Source organism: Aquila chrysaetos, chromosome 3, assembly GCF_900496995.4.
Source record: "Aquila chrysaetos chrysaetos chromosome 3, bAquChr1.4, whole genome shotgun sequence".
Classification (NCBI taxonomy): domain Eukaryota; kingdom Metazoa; phylum Chordata; class Aves; order Accipitriformes; family Accipitridae; genus Aquila; species Aquila chrysaetos.
Window position 1 is genome coordinate 56,734,558 of NC_044006.1, and position 24,441 is coordinate 56,758,998.

The 24,441-nt window shown below is 36.7% G+C and overlaps 1 protein-coding gene across 6 annotated transcripts in view; it reads left to right on the forward strand.

Annotated features, from left to right (window-relative positions):
• Positions 1-24,441, forward strand: part of LOC115338895 (macrophage mannose receptor 1-like) — a 34,542-nt gene that overhangs the window by 8,006 nt on the left and 2,095 nt on the right. For 3 of the 6 annotated variants that reach the window (XM_030007936.2, XM_041122197.1, XM_041122196.1), the window contains 23 exons: positions 1,445-1,591; positions 2,477-2,650; positions 3,195-3,352; positions 3,756-3,866; positions 5,037-5,152; positions 5,541-5,689; positions 6,746-6,945; positions 7,244-7,371; positions 7,990-8,077; positions 8,645-8,780; positions 10,939-10,977; positions 11,084-11,247; positions 12,374-12,441; positions 12,879-12,979; positions 13,634-13,776; positions 14,949-15,054; positions 15,851-16,047; positions 17,669-17,771; positions 18,452-18,684; positions 19,878-20,043; positions 21,626-21,778; positions 23,305-23,421; positions 23,695-23,862. In XM_030007936.2, the coding sequence (XP_029863796.1) occupies positions 1,445-1,591; positions 2,477-2,650; positions 3,195-3,352; positions 3,756-3,866; positions 5,037-5,152; positions 5,541-5,689; positions 6,746-6,945; positions 7,244-7,371; positions 7,990-8,077; positions 8,645-8,780; positions 10,939-10,977; positions 11,084-11,247; positions 12,374-12,441; positions 12,879-12,979; positions 13,634-13,776; positions 14,949-15,054; positions 15,851-16,047; positions 17,669-17,771; positions 18,452-18,684; positions 19,878-20,043; positions 21,626-21,778; positions 23,305-23,421; positions 23,695-23,862 (3,165 nt within the window). Of the gene's footprint in view, positions 1-1,444; positions 1,592-2,476; positions 2,651-3,194; positions 3,353-3,755; positions 3,867-5,036; positions 5,153-5,540; positions 5,690-6,745; positions 6,946-7,243; positions 7,372-7,989; positions 8,078-8,644; positions 8,781-10,938; positions 10,978-11,083; positions 11,248-12,373; positions 12,442-12,878; positions 12,980-13,633; positions 13,777-14,948; positions 15,055-15,850; positions 16,048-17,668; positions 17,772-18,451; positions 18,685-19,864; positions 20,044-21,625; positions 21,779-23,304; positions 23,422-23,694; positions 23,863-24,441 lie in introns of those variants that run through there. The other 3 variants (XR_005932021.1, XM_041122199.1, XM_041122198.1) reach the window with 3 other exon arrangements.

Genomic DNA, 24,441 nt, shown 5'->3' on the forward strand with positions numbered 1-24,441 from the left:
CTGACAAGAGGAAAACACTGCCCATTCCCCAAGGACAGTGGTCCTGGCAAACCTCCTGGAGGGCTGGTTGCAGAGGTAGGCAGAGGAGAGACACAGAGCAAGTGTGAGGGCATGTGAGGAGGCTCTCCTTGCAGCAAGGAGCAAATCTGCTGCCAAGTTGCTGAAGGGACATACAGAAAGTACCTTTCTGCATAGGCCTGAGTGGAACTTTTTTGTTCCAGCACACCACTGAAAGCTGCTGGTCCAGAACCTGACATAAAAAGGAAAGACTGCCCTGCAAGGGCATTGTAGAAATGAGGAAATTTGTATTCACATGTGATTTGGTATACCTCATCCAAAAGGATGATGCCTTATATTTTATTTTAGGAGTTCTGCATTATTATTTTTGTGTTCTGCTAAACACAGCTCTAGAAACTAGAAGTCATTTAACATGCTCCCATAAAGAGGAAGCCTACCCTGTCAGGCTTTGTCCAATCTAGGTTCCCACCACTCCCTACTCAGCTGCGAGACAACGTAACCCACAGATCACTGGCATTTTGCTTTTGTCTCATATTCTTAACAAATAATATTCATTCACTCTACAATGCAGAGCTAGAACTCTAATTTTCAGGTTTTGAAATTTCTTTTTATTGTTAGCAGCTGATGGTTCTTACTCTGAAGAACAATCTTCTCTCTTCACATCTGTAAAATTCCTTGTCTGAATATGAACTATGTTAAGATGCTACCTTACTGCATTCCTGCCCAAAAATTTTAGCTCGAACTGCGTCCTCTGATTTCATGAATGTAACTGACTGGTTTAGGCTCATCATGTAGTCCTATTAGCATAATTGGGTCCTGACAAATTGTGTATATAAAACTAGATGTTTCATGAGCTGTGAAACTATGAACTCTGGTTTCCTACAGCCTGTGCACAGCACTGCAACTGTAGCAGCACCAGGTACCCCTTCAATGTCTGGACTCTTCAGTCCAGCATCTACTGACTGGGCAACAACATAACTTGTTCTGCAACTGGTTTGTGAACTACATGTTCCTTAATGGCTGTATGACTGGCCCCTATGCACAGCCTGATTAAAGAGCAGGGGCGGGAGGGGGTGGGCAAGGAAAGGACTTGCTGCAGCCTTTCCATCAGTGCAGGCTCAAAGTTTAGTCTCTCGTCTGTGCAAGCCAACAATTTTCACAGAACTTATAGGAATGGCTTATTTTTGAGACAGCCATTCTGCAATCAAATATGGCAGAAAGTGTGAATTATGCAACAAGCATCTGAAAAAATGTTTTGATGGGTACTTTTAAATTACATTTCCTTATCTCCGGTAGAAAAATAACTGTAGCAATGAAGTCATGAGTCCATAATTGACACACGAAAAGGCTGGAAGTAAATTGTTCTTTCAGCTGCTGACATAAAACCTGTGCTACATAAAAAGAATTTGTTTTTTATTCTATGAAGGAAGCCCTGAGCCTGAGCCTGAGAAACTCTGTGTAGTACTAAATCCCAGAAGAGATGCTAAATGGGAAAACCAGCCATGTGAGCTGAAAGTTGGCTATATCTGTAAAAAAGAAAACTCCACGCTGGATCCTTTCATTCTTCCATCAGGTATGTCTGATAAAGACAGAATTTGTGTCACTAAAATGAAATTTCATGGCTATTTAAAATAAAAAAAAAGCACTGTCATTTGCTCTGCTTTGATGAGTGGCACAGAACAAAGCATACTGTTATTTCTTTAACCAAATATATGTAAATACTGGAAATGTTCCTGGAACCCAGTAACCACACAAGCAATTTTTATTTCATGTTATTATTCACAATTCCAGAGGCACCGGTCTAAGGCATACACTATCACAGAACTATCATGGACTGCATGGACGTGAAAATAAACTTAGAAATGCCTCACCCTTCTTGCAGTGCATTCTAATGAAAACATGGAGGCTCATCACTGAAGGCTTGAAAAGATAGCACCAATAGGCTCAAACCACCTTATCAGTGGGGTTGCCTGTGACCTAGAAAGATGGCAAAAAAGAGCAAGCTCCTTCAGATGGCTTTCCTCTGATTTATTTAATGAGACTTAGTATGGAAAGCCATGTGTGCAGAGAATTACTTCTGCTACAGTAATAATGCCTTTATGAAATATGCAAAACATAATTGGGTGGGGTATATTTTGTGAAAACACTATATATGGAACTCCAAAATATTCCTCTGTCCAAAAGCGAATATTTCACACTAGTGAAGCCCAGTAACCACTGGCTCCATTATTTTCCTCTTTTGTTTAAATGCAGTGTGTATTCTGTAAAAGTACAGTGTGCAACAGCAGACAGACTAAAATGTTTTATATGTATGAGGAATGAATAGAAGCACTGCTTATTTATAATCACTCAATTTTCATTCTAATTAGTTAATTAACTGATTTCAAATGTAATTGCAGTTATTCTAGACTGCACTGTTTAAAAACTTGAAATATCTATTGATTTTGATGGGATGCAGAGCCTGTTAAATGCCCAGAAGGATGGTTGCCCTATGGAGATCACTGTTTCATGGTTCATAGAGACCCCAGAGTATGGAGAGAAGCCCTAATTTCCTGCAATGAGAGCAATGGCAATCTGGCCAGTATCCACAACCCTGAGGAGCATAGCTTCATACTGTCTCAGCTTGGCTACAGTGAGTATTTCTACAGGGCAGGGTTTGGTACAAATGGAGAATTATGTTAGTAGAAATCTTACTGGATTAAAAAAAAAAAAAATCTTGTTTGATATGAATATTTATAGGGAAGCCCACAGATAGGTTAAAAAAAAAAACAAACACCAAAAAACCACAAGAGGAATCATTAGTGCTTTCTTCATTTTCTTTTTCATTCTTTTCATTTTGATTTTCATTTGTTTTTCACTGCATGAAATCACTTGAAGGAAATAACAGCTCTAGTTGCTGCAGTATTTGGGTTTATCATCTGCCTCAGGCACCTTGTAGCTGCAGACAAAGTAATGGACTTTTACTGATAAAGCTGAGGAATCTCATTTCCTGCTGGTATCTCATTTTTTAACTTCTTGAAAGAAGAATGTGAATTAGATCTTAAAATAAACTCCACTGTCATTTAATCTAGATGAATTTGTATTGTAACATGGCAATTTCAGCTCATCTCCACAAAATCTTGCTCCTATGGACTGTTTTAACTTGGGTACTAACACAGGTGATTTTCTGTTCTTAGAAGCTGTGGATGAGCTGTGGATTGGTCTGAATGACCTCAACACTCAAATGTACTTTGAGTGGAGTGATGGGACTCCTGTGACATATACCAAATGGTTGCCTGGAGAACCAACCCATGCAATCAATGGGCAAGAAGATTGTGTCATTATGGCAGGAGAGGTAGAATCATTCCACATTTGTGTAGCACTATACTATTTGATTTTTTGTTTCTATTTTTAGGGTTTTTTTGAATGCAACTTAGAAACAAATCAGCAAATGGCATCTTTAGTCACTCAGAAAGATGGTTGTTCTAAATTAAATTTAAAATTAGAGATAACTAGATAAATGTTCATATCTGATTGTGGGTGTACATTATATGCCAAGCAAACCTTAACAGTCTGTCTGTGACACTTAGCTTAACATAACCTCACAGTTAAGCACAAATACTTGGAATTCATTAAAAAGTACAGATCTGTATTCTCCCACTGAAACAATATTAAAAAAAAAAAAAAAAATCAGTATTGTTTCTAAAGGAAACAGGTTCTGCCTCACTACTTTTCACCTCTTCCCAAACTGCATTTAGGATGGATACTGGGCAGACAGTGCCTGTGATAGAAAGTTAGGTTACATCTGCAGAAGAGACCCACTACAAGGAGTTTCTGGGACAGCAAAGACTGATCCTGCCTGCCTGAAGGTAAGAGGAAAGTGTAACCAAGAATCTGGTGAGCAAAAATCCATTTTTTTCACAAGCTCCACTTGACATTGAAACTATCTTTTTTTTTTTTTTTCCCCTAACAAGTGTGATTGTAGATCAAATTCAGGGTGATAATTTTCACTACATTCCCTCATTTAAAAGAAAGTTATTTTGAATTTTTTTTGTCAATGTCAGGCCCATTATCTCTCAGAACTGTCTGTGAAAGAGGCTAAAGCCATTACTGAGGTTTTCTGCATATTTGTTATATTGTTCTACAACCATCTGTGGTTATCTAAGACATAGCAGAGACCGGGAACCATTTCTGGACTATGTGACACGATGCAAGATGATGACAAATCTCACTATTGAAGCCAAATCAAAAAAATCAAACTGCTTTTATGAGTGAATTTGTTTTGAACAAGTTATTGTATCCTACTGGGTTTTTTTTTTCTTCTTTTTCCCTCTTTTACTTTCCTATTTAATACTGTTCTATATTTAGTAACATATCCCACAAAGCCATATGGGGACAGAGCTGAGACTCATTGTGCTAGATGGAACTAGGCAGCAGTCAAATACTGAACACAGATTTTATTTACCTTCTTTGGTTGCAGCAAGGAAATCTTGAGCTGGTATAGAAGGGAAAAGTGGCTTGGAATTCAGCTGTAAAATTTTGAGGATTTTGCTTTTCAATAATTTTTATGCTACCTCTTCAGTCAGACTTTTTAGGTGAGCTGATGAGTTAAATCAATTAATTAGTCTTGTTCCTGTTCTTTTAGCCTAGAAGCATCAGGAAACTTGAGTCAGGATCTCACTATAACACAGACTACTATCTTCAGTTCTGAGCAAGGAAGTATTTTATTCACCAGCTTCTGAATACAGTTTCCATTCTGTGTGCCTCTGACTTTTTTATCTGTTAAAATTTATCAGTTAATAATTGTCAAAAAAGGGGGACTCATATGTATTAAATCTCTTCTTTCTGGATGTTTACTAAGCTTAATTTCCATTGGTCCACTGTAATTCAAATGAATACATTATTGCATTAGGTTATATTAAAATATGTTGATTTAAGGGTGTACATTGAAGTTCAAGCACTATAACATATGCTCTTTTTACTGCTTTTTTTTTTTTACTTACTTTTTTTTACTTTTACATTTCACATGTTCTTGACAGGGCTGGGAAAGACATGGTTTCTACTGCTACCTGGTTGGCCATACCTCTGTAACTTTTTCAGAAGCAAAGAAAACCTGTGAAAGGAGCAGTGGTTATTTAACAAGTATAAGAGACAGGTACAAAAAGAGTTTAAAAACTGTATATCTGATGCAGTAATATTGGAATTTTATAAAATAGTTGAGAACCTTTCGGGAAAAAATGCGAAACCAGAAAAACAGAATACCATTTTTCTGAGAAAAAAAAAAAATCAATAAATACAGTACTTTACTCTGAAAGAACAGACTACAGGTGCTTCTGTTCTGTAAGGAGCAGTTTTTCAGTATAGCACAGCTTCACCTGCTATTGAAGCTAGTCCATCCGGTACCCAGTTAAGTAACATATTTCTATCTAAAAGGAACCTAATGGAGACTCCATTCATTCTACTCTTGTGTAGTTTAGGATGCTGAGAAATGGCAGACAAAGGCAAAGCTAGACTTAATCCCCATCTGACTCCTGTTATTTCAGATACGAGCAAGCCTACCTGACCAGCCTCGTTGGCCTGAGCTCTGAGAAGTATTTTTGGATTGGTCTCTCAGACACAGAAGAGCAAGGGATGTTCAAGTGGGTGACTGGTGAAGGTGTTCTGTACACAAACTGGAACGCGGCAATGCCTGGTACTCTGCCAGTGGATTAAATTTATGCTACTAAGGAACTTTCTGTGTTGTCATTCTAAACTGTTTCCCAACTTTGCTAAAACACATACATGATGACACATAGGAACATTCTGCCTTTGAAACAGGAGCGTCTTTTGATATGTGTACTTGGCACTGGTGAGGCCGCACCTCGAGTACTGTGTTCGGTTTTGGGCCCCTCACTACAGGAAAGACACTGAGGTGCTGGAGTGTGTCCAGAGAAGGGCAACGAAACCGGTGAAGGGTCTAGAGAACAAGTCTTATGAGGAGCGGCTGAGGGAACTGGGGTTGTTCAGCCTGGAGAAAAGGAGGCTGAGGGGAGACCCTATCGCCCTCTACAACTACCTGAAAGGAGGTTGTAGTGAGGTGGGTGCTGGTCTCTTCTGTCAGGTGGCTGGAGATAGGACAAGAGGAAATGGCCTCAAGTTGCGCCAGGGGAGGTTTAGATTGGATATTAGGAAAAACTTCTTCATCGAAAGGGTTGTCAAGCATTGGAACAGGCTGCTCAGGGAAGTGGTTGAGTCACCATCCCTGGAGGTATTTAAAAGGCACAACGATGTGGCACTTAGGGACATGGTTTAGTGGTGGACTTGGCAGTGCTAGGTTAACAGTTGGACTCAATGATCTTAAAGGTCTTTTCAACTTAAATGATTCTATGATTCTAGGATTTTCTATGATGCCATGAAAATATTTCTTTTCTGCCTCCTCATTGCTTACAAGAGCAACATCAAACTGAGCGGAAAGGGTGAAATCCCTTCCAGCCTGGGCGACGGGCTGCCAAATCCTTGCAGTGAGTGGCATAGGGAAGAGGCATGCAAGGGGTTGGTCATGCACTTGTAAAGCTTTTCATAGGGGAGGGAAGATGAGATGATGAAGGACTCCGCTTGCTGGTCTCCTCTTTTTGCAAAGCTCCTCCTTTGAGCAGACACTATACTTAATATTTCAGTAAGTCTTTTGTAAATGAATGACATGAGCTGTAAAAAAAGCCAAAGGAACCACTTTAAAACACATTCCAACTTTCTTTTATATCTCACAAAGGGAATGAAGCTGGTTGTGTTGCCCTAAGGACTGGAAATGCAGCTGGACTATGGGATGTTCAGAACTGTGAAGTAAAGGCAAAATTTCTCTGCAAAAAACTAGCTGAAAAAATCACTCTTCCTCTTGCTCCTGAAACTGTTTCTGATTCCAAATGTCCCTTGGGTTGGGATACAAGCAATAGCACTAATTCATGCTTTAGAGTAAGTATTATTCTTTCCAGTAATCCTACTCATGAGACAGAACAGCACCAAACAGATAGGGCGTCTAAACTTCAGAGAATGGCACGTTATTGCACAAATGTAGTAAGCTTTTACACAACTATTCATGGAAATCACTGCAGTTATCGCTCTATGAGTGATATGTAAGGTTATCCAATTAGCATATTCTTTAATCCATATTATATATGTAATGGAATGTTTTCCTACTTTGTTTGTACAAGGCAGTCAGCAGATTTATTTTTAATATGCTGTAAACATAGTGTTCTACCTGTCTCTATAGGCTTTTGTGAGAGAAGAAAACCAAAAGAAAACATGGCTTGAAGCCCGAGATTTCTGCAGAGAAATAGGAGGAGATCTGGCTGCCATTAGAAGTGAAGAAGAGCAAACAGTGATAGAAAACTTAATAATGTAAGTAAACAAAATATCTAATAATTGATATTTTGGTGTAACAATACTTTATATATGAATAATGATAATATTCTTGAGTTGCTCCTGAGATAATTAGTTGAAAATTAGTTTATCATCATAGTCATAAGAAAAAGAACTGAGAAAATGTTTCATATGGGTACCATTTCCAAAGATATTTTTGGAGTTCCTAAAATTTGTCATCAACTGCAAATTTTTTTAAATTAAAAAAAACCACAATCCAACAACCAAATTGGTTGAATGCTTCTACTTCAGATCCATTTCTAAGTTTGTTCACTGAACCATTTTGAAACTAAATTGTGACTTCCAGCAAACCTGAACATTTCATTTCTCAAAGGACACCATAATCACAACATCAATGAAGAAAAAAAATGTGCTCTGTTTTTAACACAACTATTTGCAAGGTAGAAAATTTTAAGGCGTGAACTTCACTTACTTGCTAATGGGATTTTGCTCGCCAACAGCATTTCATTATTTTTAAAATTTCTACTCTATTTGAAGTCTTCAGTGTGAGAGTTATTGTCCCACGTAACTTGCAAAATGTAGCAGAGCTAACAACATACGTTCTCTTCTTCCATGATACATTTTTTCACACTCTAGAAAAAAATCCCCATCATCTCAGCCTTTCTGGATAGGTTTGCAGTGTCTGGATCCTGATGGTGGGCTTTCCTGGAGTGATGGATCACCGGTGAGTGTTTGACCTTGCCAGTTTCTTTCTGTTCTGACTTTTTTGCTGTTGGAGCTGTTTCCATGACTTGTGTGGATGAAAGTTGTATAAGAATTCCCCAAAACATCTACCTTGCCACTGGGTAGTTCTAAATCATTATTCTTCATACCGGTTTGGAAGAGAAAAAGGCTAATAAACCCCGAGGTTATACCATCACAACGGTAGTAACATGGAGTACTAGTTACAGCTACAGAGATGATTATCTAAGTGGCAAGTATATGAGAAAGGTCTCTCCTGATTTTTATTGGTCTCTGGTGATATATTGCCATCTTCCTTTCCCCTGCTATTGATTTATAACCTCATTTGATTCCAGTTTTCATGGGACTTCTAGAGTCTGTTAAATGCTGCGTAAACCCATCTTTTTTCTTGCAGTGACTGTATTAATTTAATAGCCCACATAAGCTGCACAGCCATAGGAGGAAAGTAAGGAGCGGTTTGAAACTTCGGTGCTACTTCTCTTTCCTTCCAGAGTATAACTTTTTCCCCTGTAGGAAAAGAATAAAAACCAAAGCTATGTTTCTTCTGTAGGTGAATTATAAGAAAAATGGTTATTTTTACAATACTGCGTTTGAATATTGTGGAGCAATCAGTGAAGAGTCTTCCATGTCATGGATTAAGGTGCACTGTGAATACAGTCATAACTGGATTTGTGAAATAAAGAAAGGTAGGTTACTTTTTACTCTAAACTCACATTAGGAAGAAATTTAAACTGAATCCCATTCTATCAAAACAGGAAATTCTGCAAGTCACATGCTGGTAGAAAATCTGGTTGATTTCACAGGAATTTTGCAGAATGAAAAAATAGGTCAAGACATATAAATACTTTCAGAATACAACATTTCAACTGTTAATGATAAACCTTTTTTTGTTTTATTTAAAGAAATATATTATAGGATAAGCTTTACTGAAAATATACTTGTTTATGTAATTATAGAATCATAGAAAATAAGGTGAAAGCAACCTCAACGGCTTATCTGGTAAACTCTACCGCCCTGCACAAAAGCAGACTTTTGTCAAAAGTGAAGCTTTGACTGACATGAAACTGTACGTTTCTTGCAACTTTTACTTGTAGGGAATTTCCAGGTTGGGGGCAAAGGGGGCAAAGAGGAAGAACGAGAGGATTACAATTTGGAAAAAAAAAAAGATTACTTTAAATTTCCGTATGTTTTCTGAAGTGAAAATTCACTCCTCCACTCAGATGGAGCTAGAATGCGACACAAGGACATATTAGTCACCTAGTCTAATTTAAAAAAACTACCAGCATACTGGAATCATTCTCTTTGTAAGAAACCATGTAAAGAAACTCCTGTAACAGGCTTGCCATAATGAAAAGATGGTAATCCAGGCTTCAAAATTTATATACTTTAAGACAATAGGCAGGCTTACATCTTCCTCTCATACTAATAGCAAAATCTTCTATGTTTATATACTTCTTGGTTTGTTTGGTTTTTTTTTCCAAATGTAACTACCGTTGAGAAAGATATTCAGTGAAATAAGAGACGAATCAATTATAGCTTTGTATTGACTTGCACATTTTACTTCTAAGACTAACAGAAGTGTTGCTTTGATGGCTCCCTGGGCTCCTTCACACAAGCAGTAAGGGTTAATGTTTAAAGTGATACTTTTCTAAATAAGATAATTTCTGTGCTGATTTATCACTCAAAATAATCTGATACTAATGAAGGCATGTTGTCTCAGCTTCTTATACTTAAAAAGTAATAGTCATAGACATCTATCTCAAAGAGATGTTGGGAAGATACCTTTCCTGGTAACTTCCTTTGTAAGTCCTCACCTGCATGATCACCACAACTAAAAATCATTAGCAAAAGTGTCAACAGTAGTCGTATACTGTTAATTATTATTATAATTAATAAATTGATTATTTATTATAATTATAATTATATAGGCAGAAATTATAGCCTGAAGAAATTACCATCATTAGTCAGCAGGGCATAATGTCATAATGAAAGATGCTGAAATAGTCATAATACTTTGTACTTCCAGAACAGACATATATTTTTTCTTTTAAATCTTTTAAACCAATCACACAAGAGATTATTTTTAAAAGGTGACATGACTTTTTTTTTACCCAAGATGTGTGTCACACACTTCATTTAATGTAATTACACTTACAGCAACACAAACTTTACCATGAATTCCTGTGGAAAAAAATTATAAAGGTGACATTTGTTTTACATTTTTATAGCTCTTGTCCTTGCATGTTTAGAGAAACATTGCTCCAATATCCCACTCCTTGTGATGTGGAAATTTTTAATTTAAATTATTTGTCAAAAGCTGGTGGATTTTCAGTCAAATGTGATTCTTCACAAAGTAGTTTCACAGAAAAAAAAGTTTCATAAACAAATGAATACTAATAAAATTTAAAATCCTTTGAAGAAAAAAATTGTTTAGTATTTGAATTTCTTGTTCAGATACAAGACAATGTCCATGAAGAATCTCTTATTATTGTGCAAAGTATACCAACACCGAAGTAAAGTATTTTCACTCTTTAGTTTTCTTTCAGAAACAAGTACTCATTCAGACTAACTTCAGTCATCTAATTTAGGCAACATTCAGGATGTACAAGATGCACTTACCAAAAATCTACCAAGATAGAGATGTAGGCCTGTGATGCATCTGTTACTCCCTGAACATCCATTTTTTTCTCTGCACCAAAGATACTATATAAATATATTCTGCATTGAATATGTAACATATGAAATATTGATAGACGTTAAGATAATTTCCACTAATTGAACACTTATACTGGCTCAACATTTGGAAACATTTTACATCTTCATTTTTTTCCCATTTCATTACAGGGACACCTTTGAAACCAGAACCTCAAGGTCCTTCTGCTGGTAAGCTTCTGCTTGTTTTCTCTTATCTAAAGGGTGGTATCATGTAACAACACCAGCTTTGTGTAAGAACTGTGAAGAATACAGAGATTCCTCTTCTGTGTTGCAGTGTACGAAGTCACAGAAGATGGCTGGATTATAAAAGGAGACAAACAATATTTTTTCAGCACAGAAAAGACCTCTATGGAAAAAGCCAGAACATTTTGCAAAAACAATCATGGAGATCTTGCTACTATTGGAAGTAATAGTGAAAGAAAATTTTTGTGGAAATGTGTAAGAGGAAATTTGGCTATGTTATACAATATATGGCCTATATATCCTGCTGCATATGCTTGTGAAGTACAGGGGAATGTGCTTGTTGTATAATATCACTACATTTTATTAAGAGAATATTTAAATGTTCAATGATAAAATATTTATTCTACAGAGCAGAGCTCCTCTTTAGGAAAATAAATACAAAAGAATTCACCATTTACTAGGGTGGGTATATTCTTGTATATTCTAATCTAGAGTTCTGCCCATGACCAAATATATGTAAGGAGCAATGAACAGGCAGATTAGATATATACTGAGAAAACCGTCCTTTCGACAGGGTGGTTACTTTTCATCTGAATATCATATTGTAGAATACCGTGTTACATGTAGATGTGAGGCTACTGCCAGCGTAGCTCTGATGGCCGCATACCACATCGTGTTGCTGAACAAAACAACTTTTCAAAGAAAGGTTTAGCCTGGTCCACGTCAAGGCCTGATGAACTAGGACCTTCATGAATTAGTTTTCCTGCAACAGGTATCAAAACTATTCATGTATTTCAAGGGCACTGCCCACACGCTGCCTGAGACAGTTCTGATGGGCACATGCCAAAGCTGTGGCAGGGGCATACTAACAATTTAATAGCATGGATGTTGCCTCAAACCTCTGCCATAACCCTGTTTGGTTTACTAATACCAAAGCAGCCACACAACCTCCTTTCTGTTTCACACTATTAGATGCTTGCTTTTATTATGTGGGAAAGGATGTGAAAGGAGGAGAGGACAGACAGCTTGAGACACGGGAATTACATGGCTGCTTAAGAACAGGAAAGTACCAAAAAAATTTTATGCTAAAATGTTTCTCAAGTCTTCCTTGTTTCTTTTTAAATTGAGAACACAACTTTGAAAGCTTTGATCATACCAGTAACGCAGCCAAAACTGGGAAAGCAGCAATAAAGATAATAAACCAAAAGTATGTGTTGTATGGTATTTACTTCAACAGGGGTCCTCTGTGGTGATTACACATGATCATTTATACAATGTGTATTCATCTGTTTGCTTTCCTAGCACAAAATTTACAATTTTTCATATTAGATAACTACTAAATATTAGAAAGCACTAACTAAAAGCACATTTTTCTTTTTAGATCTTAAAAAATGGCAAATTGAAGTCATATCTCATAGGATTAATTCAGAATGCTGATCAACAGTTTAGGTAGGTAAACAAGCGACATCAAGATTCATAAAAAGTGGCTGTAGAATTTTTGTACTGCCAGAGTTCCTTCTGGAGGGACCACTGCAAAGGAGTTAAACACAGATTCAGAGAGCTATATTGCATGTTGAAATGTGTGCTCTCCCTTGGTTTAACTACATTGTAAAAACACTGTTTTACATGGCATTTTTATGGAGAATATACATGCTATGAATACATAGATAATATCTGTTAAAAATAAAGGTATTTTTGTTCTTTGACTTGATGTGCAGGGATTTCATTATCTAAGGTCTTTTAATCCTAATGGAAACTCAATTTACAGACAGAATCAGCTGTAATTTTTAAAAAAATATTTTTAGCATGTTAAGGTAGATTTTTCTGAACTGTTCCATGAACATTGTCTGAGTAACCACTACTGTTTTGTTGCTGGTTTTTTTCAGTTGGATGGATGGAAGCCCGGTGCACTATGCAGCTTGGGCACAGGGTGAGCCCAACTTTGCAGATGCTCAAGAAAATTGTGTGGTCCTAAACAAAAATGATGGTGAGTTACACAACTTTTTTTAAAAAGTATTTTTATGGGTAATGCTCTTTCCATTTGTTAAAAATGTCTTGCCAACTTTAATCCATTATTTACCAGCAATTTGGGAAAATATGCATAATAAAATATAGTCATTATATCTGAGGTTTCTTCAGGAGCAATATTAGCCATTAAAGTGGAATATAAGAAACTGATTTTAATGGGGAATGCAGGGACAATTTGATCACTGATTTTTCAGCTGCACAAACAATATGTTCTATTCAAATCAAGTGCAAATTTGTCTTTCAAAAATAATTAGAGAATAGTTAGCAAAGAAATAGAACATATATGGAGCTCCACATTTTATAGTGTTTTCACTCATAAAGTATTACTTTACACTTGCATGTTTCAGTGCAACAAAGCTCTTCGGGTGAGTTCTACTCAGAGGTCACAGAGTTGCCGTATCAGCCATCTCGTATGGCCACTACTCCCACAGTCACAGCAGGACCAAAGTCCTCCTGTAAGCAGTGATGATGGGAGGTAGAGTAGAGCTGAAGCATGTTATCTCACATTCCCAAGCAGATTGCTGTTAAACCTACAAGCACAGAAGCCAGTTCACTTTCCCACAAATTTCAATCTTATTCAATGTCTTATTACCTATATTTAAATTGATTTCAGGCTTGTGGAATGATGTCAGCTGTGGTTTTTCAAATGGCTATATCTGTGAGAGGCACAGAAGTTTTATAAATGCAACACTTCCTTCAGCAGTACCTTCACCTCCTGGAGGATGTCCTGAAGATTGGCTTTTATTTAAAAATCAGGTATGATAACTTCCATCTAAGTACAATGCTATTAGTCCTTGAGAAGGTACTTAAAGATATACAAGAGGCCTCTTGTCTCTCAGATATCTTTTGACAGTGATTATCCAAAGTTGCGTTAAAAACTGAACCAGTTGCCTAATTCTTGCAAAATGGCGGTTTTACAGATTTTTGTTTTCCTGAGAAGTGGTCATCTGAGATACATTGGAAAAACTGCTCTATTGTATATACTTTCAAAAAAATTGAACTGAATTCAACTGAAAGCACCAACTAAGGCATAAAATCAGTCATTTGAGCTGGAACAAATCAGAAATAAGGCCAAATTTTTCCAAACAGGCTTCAATGTAATGCTTGCCTCTTCCCAAAAGGGACAAACTTGATGTACTTATTAAGCAGTTAAGCGAGGGTTCTATTTTCTAATATATACAATATTGTTATGAAAGCACCCATGGATAATCACACCAGTTGACTTTATGCCAGTATGCTTTTTTTGCATTTTTGTTACACTAATCAGAGTTGTTATTTTCCACAAACTAGGCAACATAATTCTCTGACGGTGCTACTGGCGTGCCACATAGAGCAGAGGATGAGCTTAAACATGGAGAGGGCACACTAGGCACACTCATAATTACACAAAACATTTCAGGGTGAATGTGTATTGGTAATGTGATGACTACGTGCTTTTTAAGAAATCAAGAGTCATATACTTCCATTAATAAAAGAGCTGTAAAATGAAAAAGGCTGAGTACACACATGAGAGCACACTGACCATAGGCTCTAGATCAAAAATGTTTTTCAGAAAGTTCAGATGATTCCACATGAAACCCTGGGCTCGGCTTTTCTTATAGAGTCAGCACTTCTTTGTCTTTAACTAATGATGGAGTATCGCTTCTCAAAATCTCTGAGTCAGTTAACACATTAGATTCTCATCAGGCTGTGGTTTATAAATGGTTGGTTGAGTTTTGTTGTGACTTTCTCAAACCCTCACAGAAAGACACAGAGTAAATTTAAGATTTGTGAATGGTTTTGACTTGGTTCCAGAGCTGAGTTCCTATTAACTTTGGAAAATCATTTTGTGGATCCGAATTAGGCTAATTTCTACTTAAACTGGTGTAATTCCAACCTAAATTCCTTTTGCTGTCACCCACTAACAGCCTATACTCATTTTTCCCTAGTGTTACAAATTTTTTGGCTCTTCCTATGAATACTGGCATACTGCAAGAAGAAATTGTATGAGCCTTGGAGGAAACCTGGCGAGCATACATAATGAACAAGTACAAGGTATAGTGCAACAGCCCTTTAGGTAATAGATGGCATTTACTCTGCATACAGTGGTCATTTCCTGCAAAGAACATGGCAACAAGAGACAGTATGTAAATGTATGTATTTTACAATATGTATACTGAACATGGATTATATGGCCATGGCATGAAACATTTTTGGAAGAACTGTCTAGGAACCATCTGTCTAGGGCATGCTAGTGATGCTAAGGGTTGCTTCCTCCTGTTCCATGCAAACTGCTTTACATTATTTATAGGGTATGAATTAACATAGAATAACAAATCCAGACGTGGTATTTATAGTTTTAGACACAGAGAAAGAAAAGGAATCCATGGTCTGTTTCTGCCAGAAATAGAAAGGGATATATTACTATACCTCTCTGAAATGACTGCCTAAATTCTGCAACTTAATTCATCAGCAGAATGTCAGAGGAAGGCATTTTCACCTTGCCTATGTTCCTGGGCTTCCTGTATACAGCTACACACTTCCATCAGTCAATCAGCTCATCCTGAGTGTTGAAATAAGTGAACTCATTAGATAACATGGTGGTCAGGCAGGTTTTTTGTATCTGTCCTCTTTCCAACCTTGCTTCATAGTTCCAAATACTTTAACTCTGTGAGACTTTTCATAGGCAAAGGCTTGGCATAACTTCGAAATAATAAACTTGGGTAAATTTCTGATCAAATGCTAATTAAAATGTATTTACAAGACTTTAACGAACAAAATAGTTAAGGATTTGTTTATGAGCTGATGTCTTGACTGATGTCATCTTCTTTTCTGTTGGCTTTTTTTCCAGCTTTTCTCACTTACCATTTGAAGGATGTTTCCAATGATCCCTGGATTGGCTTGAATGATATACTCAGGGAACTCAACTTTGTTTGGACTGATGGAAGTGCTGTCTCCTATACAAATTGGGCTCCAGATTCCCCAAAACTTGTAGAACCCGTTTTGTATCCCAGTCTACATCCAGAAGACGGCCACAATCTGCAACAGGTAAACACCACTTAGTGTCTACCATCAAGTCAAATCTGAGGAGCAGTATCACTTCAAGTAAACAGCTCACTTTGCTACAGACATTGCTTCAGCCTTCTCCCCAAGTTGTTAATCTATCTTTGCACTGGGATTGGTGATTAAATGTTTCAATGACTGAGTATTCTAGCTATCTCAGAGCACAAAATGGCATTGCTGCAATTTGGCAAAATTGCAGCAATGGGCAGATTGAATAAAGATTGCTTAGATTGAATAAAGTTTTCTTTTCCATAGTAATTTGCTGCTCATTTTGCAGAGAATATAAATGCAACATTAGAATTTTAGAAGTTAACACATGTTGGCAATATTTTCACGTTTGACAAGTTAACTCATGCTTGAAAAGGAAGGAGAGGATGCAAGAGGAAAGAGTTCAATTTTTTTCTACTTCTTCCCTATTTAAAATTGTAATTGAATTGCTAAGTGCCAATAGATTTCAACTACTTTCTAAACCAGTCAAACTCTCTCCACTGCTAGCACTGAAATTAAACCTCAGAATGCTGTAAATAAAATAGCGTTCTACATATTCAGACCAATACAGACTGATTTGCACACCTACATTGCCTTTCTTCCATTTATTTCCATATCTTGCTTTCAGAACTTGCCCTTCACACTATGTCATTCCACTCACTGTCCATCCTCCCTTCATTTTGGTATCCACACCTCTAGAGAACCCAGAAATCACACTTCTAGACAACCAGCTTAATCTGCACCTGAGCCAATTCATTCTGCTCTTGCCCATCTAGCCATTGGCCAAGGCATGCAGGAAGACACATAGGATACAGCACAATACACAGCTCTACTTTACTGCAGCTCTAATAACGCTCCTGGGAAATACCAAAAGCGCGGAAAAAAAAAAATAATACGCAAAGGTGCCTTCTACTTTTCTCCTTCACCTTCAAGATACTAACAGCTATCTTCTTCAGAGGATCCTTTTCAAAGGCGTGAAATAACATCAAAAAATTACTCAAGCTTAAGAAACTAGAGTCAAGAGCCACTAAAACAGGTGTTCCTAAAATTTCTGCATGGCAGCTTAGGAGGCTGCAAGTTCCAGCTTCTTCGGCACTCAGTACCTGATCTAGTGTAGCTGAAAGAGAAATTCTAAGAACTAGAGCTGATGATAACTCTGTCAAGGATCATCATTTAGATGATTCTGTCAAGAACAACCACTATTTAAGTTGGCTTTGCAAGCTAAATACAAAGCATGACCTCCATTTATTTTTATTTCATTCTTATTCAAAAAACTTGCTGATAGTCGCTCGTTAGTCAAGACAGAAGGTGTGACAGAAAGCTCTTGAAAAGAATAGTGCCTCTCAAGTATATCTCCTTGAAAATAACCAAATGAACAAGCAGGCTGAGACAAAGATTACAAAGGTTTACAAGACAGTACCAAGGTGGAGCTGGCCACCACAGAGGAGGCCAGAAAGGACAGAAAAAGATAAAAGGAAGGTGTTTCTAGAGTTGTAATACAAAATCTACAATATCAGAATTCAAAGAAAAAAGGAGTGAAACTAACCAGGAGGTTATAGTACTTTGTTTTATAACTTCTAATATCAATGTACTCATATTCTTTCCCTTACTCCAACAGTTTGATTGTGTTTCTCTGAAGAGAGGTCATGCTGATGACACAGGAAAATGGAACAATGAGGAGTGTTATAAGTCCACAGGGTATATATGCCAGAAGAATAGTGGTGAGTTCTGTATTGCTAATCTTGAAATTTGTAACACAAGGATTAAAATAACTTTTCTTGTTTAACATGCTTTAGATTAGTTATCTTTTTTTTTTTTTTTTTTTAGGTAAAGGATCAGTAAAACCTAAGGGCCCATCTTGCATCTCAGTGTTACTTAGCAATGTTTTGGAGAAAGGAATGATAAATAAAATACCAGAATTTAGGAAAGCAAAATTACTTTATTTTAAAAAGTGTATAAATAGCTAAAAACCACAAACATTTTCATTACCTAAGTTCATAATGATCTATAGATGATCATAACTGTTAAGTTTTACATGTATGCAAATAAACCTGACTGATAGTCACAAAGCTGCTAAGCCGCAAAGAGTATTTTGAAAACATGCAGGGTAGATGTGTTATTTTTGACTGATTGGGTGAATTTAACTCTGCAATATAAGATACTGTGAATTTACTAATTCAAAATTCTCAGAGACTGAAAATGTATTTCTTTTATCCAGAAAGTTCACTGTTGTTTTGAAGTTATCTGTTACTTATAAACAACTAATGAGAAGGTGTTCAATTCCATTAACAATGTTCTACTAGGTTTGTAAATAATGAAGATGTTGTTCAGTCACTCAAGTCAATATGTGGCCTCCAGATTTAACTGTTCTTGGGGTGGGTTTTTTTCCTTATTCCTACAGATCCTGAACTCTTTAACTCATCAGCAACAGTGCTGGACTTCGCTTTGTACCATTCTGGTGGCATTAGCTATTCTGTCACCCCTTCCAAAATGAATTGGGAGGAAGCACAGAAAAACTGCAATAACAATGCCTCAGAACTTGCCAGCATTTTAGACCCATATAGCCAGGCACTGTTGTTCTTACTTGCACAGGAATATGGAGAGCCTCTGTGGATTGGTCTTAACAGCAACGCGGTAAGAAAATATATGTAACATACAGGTAGTCAAGCTGATGCTGGACCTGATCTTTATGCTCTCATCTTGTAATCTATAGGAATTTCTGCCCATGTAGTGCTGAAAACAGCATGTTACATCAGTACAGTAGCCATTTACAGTGGAGTTCTTTGAATAAGACTCAGACAGTGGAGATTTTCATGAACCAAGAACTCTTACATGCATTAGCACAAGGAAATGCTCCTGCAAACCAGTATATAACAATGCTATGTGCTGTTTGGAGTCATTTAAAGGGTCTTGAATACAAATTGTAAAATCTCCCACATTTTGAGTTTCTTTTAATCTAAAAGATATTCCAGGAAAAACATGCATCCTGCCCTCCTGCCATGTTTTATGTACCTCAGTGATCAGTGACATGGTATCTCAGGTTGCACATTTGAGACTTGTGAAGGAATGGTTTTCACATGTGTGTTTATGCTCACACATTCTATTAGAGAAGTCTTATTTATGGTAGCAGTAGCAAAATATAGTTGTGGACAAAAACAGGGGTAAAAATTAGTTAAAGGTATCTGAAGGCTGTATGATGCTGTACATATTGACCAATGGATGTATTTTTTCACTTGAAAATGTAATTGGTGTAATTGCTCCCATTAAGAAGTTAGAATACTATGGAAAAAAAATCCATTCTGTTTGTGAGATGTCTACATCAGTTGCATGACAGGGGAGGGCAAACATTTGGATGATAGGTGTGTTTTGACATGCTACACTCTTCCTCATGAATCACAGTCACGATAACTACAACAAAAGCGATGGCGATCAGTGCTGCTTATTAAGAACACTCCCACCCACACTCCCATTTTCCATGCAGACCTTTGGGTGGTCATAACAACATGACTTTTTATCTGACTCCCAGTTTTATGCCTTCTCTCATGTCCCCTTTCTTTTTTTCCCTTCCATTTCCGATTGCTTGAAAACTGTTCTGAATTAATGTTAGACACTATCTGGAGGGCAGAAAAAAAAAGTAATTCTGCATTCCCGTTTGTGGATAACAGACACTGTACGTTTTGTTTCAGTTAGCATTTACAAGCACAAAAAGGGGGCATTAGTAAGCATATGATTCCATACTGGTTACATGACAGTCCTCTTGAGGATCCTGTGCAGTAGCTATCTCACTCTCAACAACCTTGAAATTATCGTATAGATTTTGCTTCCAGACCAATGGCAAGTATCAATGGATTGACAGATGGAGATTAGTTTACAGCAAGTGGTCCAGCGGGGAACCAAAACAGACATTAGCATGTGTCTACCTAGATACTGATGGCACCTGGAAGACAGCTTCTTGCATGGAAAAACTCTTTTCTGTCTGTAAAAAATCAGATGGTAAGCAATTGGATATAAGTGTTTTCACTATAGGGTATGTAGATTTATCAACTGTGCTAAATAAAACAAGCCAGTGGAAAAATACTTGTTTTATTCACTTGTTTCACTAGTATACAGGAAGACAGGAGTAGCTAACTAACTAGATGTAAATATTGTCATGAATTCTTCCCAGAAGTAAATCAATTCGTAACAATAATTACCAAAGGCCTAAGAAACAAAAAGGACTGAATACTCATTAATATCTTAACTATTCATTCTAATAGGAAAAGTAATCCACTTGCAATGAGATCTGTTTTGATTAGGCATCAGATGAAATTCCACATCCAGTTTGAGGCACCAAAGTTTGAAAAAGCTCTCAGTCAACTAGTGTTTTCAGATGACTGGGAAACAAGAATTAAAAGGAAAGATTATAATTGGAGTTGGACAAAAGACTAAGAAACAAAAGACTAAGAGAAACCAGATTGTCAATTTTAAATATTCAAAGCCCTAAGGAATAGAATTAAATTCTTCCCTATGTCTTATATGAGTTGGAAAGGAGTAACAGACTTAAATACGGTAAGGAAAACCTTCTAATTTTATCAGTACAGAAACCTTTAATAAATACTGTGGAGAGGTCAGGGAATCTCTATCACTACAGGTTATTAAGAACAGACAGGACAAACTCTGTTAGAAATTATATAATTAAATAACAACTTCATGTCACCTGTGAGCACAAAGATGAAGTAAATAACCCCTTGATGAGCCTTCCAAGCACAAACTTCTACAATTTCTATGGAAATAAGTACAAATATGATTTCACAATTTATCTATATTCTTGTTTTTGTCAACATTATGGAAGCTCTTGAATCATTAGAAAATTTAAAACTGCATGTCAAATTACATGCTAAGGTGCTGTAATTTGACAAAAATCCTCAGATTTGATATATAATGTCTGTTTCCACTTTAATATTCTGGAAATCTAATTTGAGAGCTGAATGTTCCTTAATAGGGAAAGAAATAGACTGTAGAAGACTCATAGGAAGAAAACGTAATTTGGCAGAACATTTAATTTTTGTTCCATCTGCATTTATCTTCTCATCCAAAATCTTCCTATTATATCAATCACTATGGAATTTATTCAGGATGCAGTTTAACAAAAAATCCTGCAACCCATGTTTAGTTATACCAACACTTTCATTCACAATCACAGTTTCTGCTATAAGGTTTTGATCCTGTCAAAAAATGAGACTGAAGTGTCAGAAGACATTTTAAAAATAGCAGTTTTAACTAATTAGGCAGATATTTATGCCAGAAAACCAGCTGGATATGTTATTGACTAGAGTAATTACAAAAATCATCATTAGACAGAATCTATACTTCTTATAGGTTAGTGTATCTTCCTAATCACCTTGATAAATAAATATGAAGCAAAATATGCTCTTAAACACAAAATCAAAGCCATATCCAAGCTCTTTTTAGAACATGCTTCATTTCTTCTATGATGACAAACCTAATATAGTCTGTTTAGTTTTGTCTTACTAGTATAATGGGAAAAACAAATTTTATAAAATAACTGGATTCCAACTACCGGATCTCTTATCAGTAAAGGCCCCTACTGAGCCCCCGCAACTTCCTGGAAAATGCCCTGAAACAAGAGGACACAAATCTTGGATACCTTTCCATCGTCACTGCTATTACTTTGAGGCCTCCAGGAAAAGAAGCTGGTCTCAAGCTCATCAGGAATGTGCCCGACTAGGTGAGGGTTTTGTTTTAGAAAGATTGAAGATGTAATTAAACACATAAAATAATGGATGATACTGCGAAGCAAATCTTAAATTACTTTAAAATTTCAAACTTAATGCTTTTTAGCTTGCTTTTCTGAGCATGCTTTTTCATAATAAAACTAAACTTTGTCAGAGAGAGGCATCTGATATCTCAAACACCAGGTGAAATATGAATATCCCAAAAATATGAAATTCCTACTAGTTTTATGGAAATCAGTAATTGGGTAGGGACATAAACACTTTTAGAGTCCCACTAAGGCACAAACTCCAGGGTCAGCTTTCCCTTCCCCAAACAAGAGGGCATCCACACACAGTGTAAACTGGGAGACAGAAACTCATGGGAAAGTTGTCTTTGTTAGCTCCAGGGCACAGTTTATTAACTGGATCTCACTGGCTGGACAACAAAAGAGATGGAGGAATCATTTAGCTTTCATGAACCAGTAAAACACACCCAGCCATGCAGCTCCTGCTCCAGAACAGCCTCCACTGCTGTCTACGAGCTGGAAAGAAGAGCTGTATATGGATCAGGGGAGAGGAAAACACACTTTACTCCACATTTCTGATTTCTCCTGACTGTTCACTGAGAATTGCTGTGATGGAGCATACACTTCAGTGTAAGAATAGGAAACACCCTATACATTAGCACTGTATGTCTGAGTGATAGTCTTTTAAGATTAAGAGACAATACAAGGATTTCTAGCAGCACTTCCTCATATGTATGAAAACGCTGACCTATGACTGAGTAAACAGAAAAAGTAGTTTTGCAAAGGCATTTTACTTGACAGCTGTGTGACAACAGAATTCCTGAAATGGTTCTGTAATAAGATACATCACATAATTACTAGAAAATGTAAATATTACACTAATAAGCAGAATGAAAGGTCCCATTTGAACACTGGTCCATGTTCTAAATTGTTAGATGTTACATGTTATCCACTGGCCAGGCCAGGAAGGTGATCATTTCCTGATGACCATAACGCAGCTTTGTGTATTTGTAATGCCAGGGCATATGGCAATTATAAATCAACTTCTGGACATCTTCTGGAGCGCAACCTCTAGCTGCTTACACATCCTATCTAGCCTTGCAGTACATAGCATCAGGCACTGCCAAATATCCTGCCCAGCCACTGGTGGGTGACAGAGCTGTAGTGGCAACATGCATGGTGCTGACTACATCACATGTACCACTTTCAGCCGACTTGCATCACATTCTGGGGTGTGGTTGGACCTGTCCAAAAAGTATTGCAGAAGAGCAATTTTTCTTCTCTAAAATACCAAAGGCTAAACAAAAATCTATGTCTTCATGCTGATTTGTGTCCATACAGCTCACAGTCATGCTCACAGTCATGCTCAAAATACAATATAGCGATATAATAACCATACTGAGACTAGTGAATATTATGTGCAAGAATCAGTGTCTTTTATATCTTTTTGCATATCTTTTATGTGTTTATTGACTTAAGCTGTAAGAAAATGAGACATTGTGATACTTTTTCAGCTGCTAATTTGGTATCAGTAGGAGACTATACTGAAGCAAACTTTCTGTCAGACACCATTAAGATACTCCATGGAAAATCACCGAACTTTTGGATAGGGCTAAAGAAAAATGACAGAGGTAATATCTTCATTATTTAATCATACATTATCATATTGTACAAAATTATGTTCTATTAAAAAGAAAGCAACTTTGTATACTTGAAAGTACACATATATAAAAAATACACAAAGTTTATTTCAAAGCATGCTTACATATGCTTAGAAATGTAACTGAAACATTCAACTACCTATTTGTGTTATAAATTTTTGTTTTTTCCATCACAACTTATTCTATCTGTCTAAACTCCTGTATTTTATACGTATATATTTATATGCTCATTTTAAATATTAGGACAATGGGTATGGACAGACAAATCTGCAATGGATTTTGTCAACTGGCAAATGGGAGAACCTTCAAACAAAAGGCATAAAGAGTGTGGAGAAGTATATGCTTTGTCTGGCTACTGGAACACCAATGTCTGTTCTTTCAAAAAAGGATATATCTGTAAAAAAACAAAAAGTAAGTAATATTTCTAATGCGTTAAGGTTAATAATGCCTGATAATATATTTTTGTTGTATAACATGAAAATGTAAAACATTGTAAGTTTGTGTGTGTGCAAAACCAATAGACCCTAATAGCAGGATTTGGCTGCCTAAATACTGAGGAGCCCCACACGGCTTCTGACTGCCTCCTCAGAAGGCTGCATCTCCCGTAAGTCCTGTAAAATTACCATCACCTCCATGCAGCCATGATGAATACTTGAGATCCCTATGTTTAGGCAAAAGAATAGTTAAAGACCACTCATTTTTAATAAAAAGCCAGTTTTCAGTAGAATTTTCCCTCAAATATCATACAATCTAAGCTCTAAAGCAAAGTTTTGTTTAATTTCAGCTGAATATATTCTCAAAAACCCCAACTTGTTCTGATGAGTGCAATGAAAACTCTGTCTTGTAGAAATGCTGGAATTGCTGATTCCTTTCATTACTGTCCTCTGAGGTGATGGATTAGAGGAATATGGTAACATACGTTCTTGTGGCACTCCTTTATCTACAGTATGATAGAGTGACATTTAATAAAATGCTGGTACTATTCTGATA